Source organism: Terrapene carolina, unplaced genomic scaffold, assembly GCF_002925995.2.
Source record: "Terrapene carolina triunguis isolate 2854851 unplaced genomic scaffold, T_m_triunguis-2.0 Scaffold51783, whole genome shotgun sequence".
In the NCBI taxonomy this organism is placed as follows: domain Eukaryota; kingdom Metazoa; phylum Chordata; order Testudines; family Emydidae; genus Terrapene; species Terrapene triunguis.
Window position 1 is genome coordinate 1 of NW_020716134.1, and position 3,483 is coordinate 3,483.

A 3,483-nucleotide genomic window follows, 5' to 3' on the forward strand; every position below is an offset into this window, starting at 1 on the left:
GCTCCTGTCCCCGGCCTGCCCCCACCTCCAGCCCAGCCCCCACCTTGGCCCCCGGCCCGCCCAAGCCTCAGTGCTCCTGGGGAGGCGGGATCTGGGGGCTGAGCTGGGGAAGTGCCCTGGGGGCCAGAGGCCCCAAGGCCCTCCACTTCCCCGGGGCTGGGCGTGGCCGGCTCACCGGACTGGGAAGTCCACCATGTCGTTGATCTTGTCCCTCCAGATGAAGCTGCGGAAGGAGAAGCGCTTGAGCTGGATGATGAGCACGTTGGGCAGGCGCCACAGCATGAGCTGCTTGGAGGCCTCGCGATGCTGCTTGCACTTGGGGCAGTACCTGGGGAGGCACGGCCGGTTACGCTGCGGCTGGGATCCCCCGACGAGAGCCCATGGGGGGTGCCCAGGAGGCTGCCTGGACGCCTCCCCCCCGCCCAGCGGAGCTGTGAGCCAAGGGGTGGCCAGCAGCCAGAGGCAGGCATGGGGCGGAGCAGCACAGCCCCACGGCATGTGGAGTCGCTGCTGCCCCAGCCGCAGGCCCCGGGCCGGAGCCCCTGGGGGAGACACTGCCCACGGCTCAGAGCCCGTCACCAGCCTCCCCCGCCCCGGGGCAAGCAGGGACCCCACAGCAGAGCCGGCCCCTCCTCACCACGCTTCCTCGGGCGCCAGCACTTCCGGCTTGGTGAAGAGGTTGAGGCACTGGCCCAGCGTGAAGTGGCCGGCCCTGGCCGCCTCGCTGGCCGAGCCCGGGTCCTCCACGCACTCCAGCTCCTTGGACTCCACCAGCACAAACTCCTTGAGGCGCTCGTTGTTCTTCCACACCAGGGCCAGGGAGCAGTCGTCCGTCAGCTCCAGCGGGGCATCGCCTGCAACAGCCAGGGGCTCAGACAGCAGCCCCTTGCCCCCTTCCCCCCGTGCCCCAGGGCCCAACCAGTGGCGGGGAAGGGGGAGAGCTGACCTGGCATCAGGCTCTCCTCCCCCCGGCTGGAAATTAGCCACGGATGGCTGCCAGCCAGAGCTCCCCCCCCACACCCCGCAGCTGCCCCAGGGAAGGGAGGAGCGGCCAGCCCAGCTGGGCTCCCAGTCACACCCATGCAGTGTGGCTGTGCCCAGGACCCAGGTGCCATGGGGTGCATATGGAAATCCACTCAGCCTCAGGACCTGCAGCCGGGGCAGAACCTGAAGAGTGCGCGCCAGCCGGGAGAAGAACCAAGGCATCCGGGCTGCAGCTCTGTGTTTCCTCCCCCGTGCATGGGTGCTGACCTCTGCCCTGTGGACGGGAGCTCCGCCCCGCCTGCGCTGGGTGCTCAAGGAGCGCACTGTTAGCCAGCCAACAGGCAGGTGAGGGCACCTCCGGGGAGGTTCCCCAGCCGAGCGGCCCAGGCAAGCTGAACTGCAGGGCCGTGAGGGCCGGGCTCACCTTTCTCCTCCAGCTTGTGCTCTCGGCTGGCTCCGTCGATCTTGTTGATGTAGAACTGGGCGTGGGCACTGAGCGCGTCGGGCGCATGCTGGTATCCGGGGATGGCAGCTGGGGACAGGCAAACGCAGCCACTCAGGGAGTGCCCAGCGGCAGGGCCCCCGGGCTGCAGGAGCCTCTGCGGGCACACGGGGCACTTCCAGGGGGCTGTCTGGAGGGGAGCAGTTCTGCCAACCCGGGGGGACTGTGGGTACCAAGCGCTCCTTCCGCCAGGGCAGATCATCACCGCCATTGCCTGGTGGGCCAGGCCGGGGAGCTGGGTTAGGAGGCGTTCCCCTTTGCTCCCAGGCTGTCCTGCGGCAGGGTCGAGTGATAGGGGGCTGGGGCAGAGCAGTGGGATGGGAAGGCGAGGGGCTCTGCTGGCAGTGCTGCCCGACGAGCACCCTGGCAGACAGGATGCCCTGGGCACAGGGCCGGCTTACCAAGCAGGTGCTTGGGGCGGCCACTTCGGAGAGGGGTGGCAGCTGTTCGGGGGACGGTCCCTCACTCCCGCTCGGAGCGAAGGACCTCCCGCCAAATTGCCGCCGCAGATCGCGATCGCGGCTTTTTTTTGTTTGGCTGCTTGGGGCGGCCAAAACCCTGGAGCCGGCCCTGCCTGGGGAGCTCTGGGGCGTCCCCTCGCATGGAGCCGGCGAGCCCAGGCACTGGAGGGGTTGGCGGGGTTGCGCTGGCCAGCGCCAGGAAGGCAGTGGGGCCGGGGATGCCGAGCAGCCCTAGGGCTCCTACCTTCAGGCTTGGGGCCTCGCTCGTAGGACGGCTCCTTCTCCCAGCAGCCCTCGCCCTGCGCCTCCAGGGAGCGCTCAGAGCAGCCCGAATCCGAGCTGAGCATGGAACTCCTGGGTACTGCGCTGGCCTCCCCCAGCTCCGGGTGCAGCTCTGGGGCGGACAGCTGGGGCTCCTGCCGGTGCGGGGCCCTGTCCCCATCCCCCGCTTCTGGGGCAGGGGCGGCAGCCGCACAGCTACTCCTTGCAGGCAGGTCCAGCTTCTCGGGGAGCAGGGGCTGCGGGCCCAGCTGGAAAGGAGGCTGGAACACGCTGACCGAGTACCTTGCGGAGGGAAGAGCCGTCAGAGCCGGGGCCGCGAAAGGCGCCTGCGAACAGAGTGGCCGAGCCCAGAAGAGCACACGCACAGCCCGCTCCAGGCCGAGCCCCGGAAGGTGCCGGAGCCCCCCTCCCTGAGCGCGGAGAGCCCTTCGAGCAGCATTGTCAGCGGAGACGCCGATGGCCACACAGACCCCCGCGCTTCGGAGGCTGCCCCTCCCCTCCCCCACCTCTCTGCCAGGGAGAGTTCAGTGAGCGGCCCGGCCCAAGAACCTGGTGCAGAGGCGACTGTGCGGGGAGCTGCCCAGCCGGTGCCCACGCGGTGCCCTTACCTCGCGTAGCCCTCCAGGAGCTGGGCCAGGCGGGAGTAGGTGAGGCGCGACTCCGGCACACTGATGAGGAAGGGGAAGCCGATGTTCTCGGGGCGGCACAGGACTTTGTGATCGGGCCAGTGCGTTTTCTGACACCCCCTGTAACACACAGACCACTGGGTCTCTCGAGGGCCCTGCCCCTAGACAAGCCAGCGCCCCCACCCCCCGCCCCTCTGGCCGCACGCCCCAACTCACACATTGCAGTAGCCCACTCGGTAGCACCTAGTGCAGCGCTTCAGCTTCTCGTCTTCTGACTGCTGCTTCTTCTGGCAGGCCGCGCACTTGCTGATGGGGACGCTGGGCACCTGGGGACGCTGAAGGAGAAGGTTACCCAGCGGCGTGCTGGCACACAGGGCAGGATCCTTGCAGCACCGTCCCCGCCGAGTGTGGGCCAGGGAGGTGACAGGTCCCAGCATACACTGCGGCCCCCGCCCGCCCCTGGGGAACCACAGACTGGGAGGTGTAGTGCAGGACTTCTCACGACAGGTTTTGGTGGCCTCAGAGTGCGGCTACCAACTTTTACTGGGGACTGCACTGACACTTTCCCCTAAAACACTTCCTAAACTTTAGGAAAACAATCACTGTGCACATCTACGCGTCCAAATCA

At 68.3% G+C, this 3,483-nt stretch overlaps 1 protein-coding gene across 1 annotated transcript; it reads right to left on the reverse strand.

The window, feature by feature from the left end:
- Positions 1-175: 175 nt before the first annotated feature.
- Positions 176-3,407, reverse strand: LOC113405968 (ubiquitin carboxyl-terminal hydrolase 19-like; the record flags this gene model as incomplete). The annotated part of the gene is made up of 6 exons (XM_026647305.2): positions 3,072-3,407; positions 2,838-2,975; positions 2,192-2,511; positions 1,409-1,516; positions 638-854; positions 176-328 (listed from the first exon to the last, which is right to left on the reverse strand). Coding segments are annotated over exons 1-6 (1,157 nt in total), but the record flags the coding sequence as incomplete, so codon positions are not given.
- Positions 3,408-3,483: the final 76 nt, after the last annotated feature.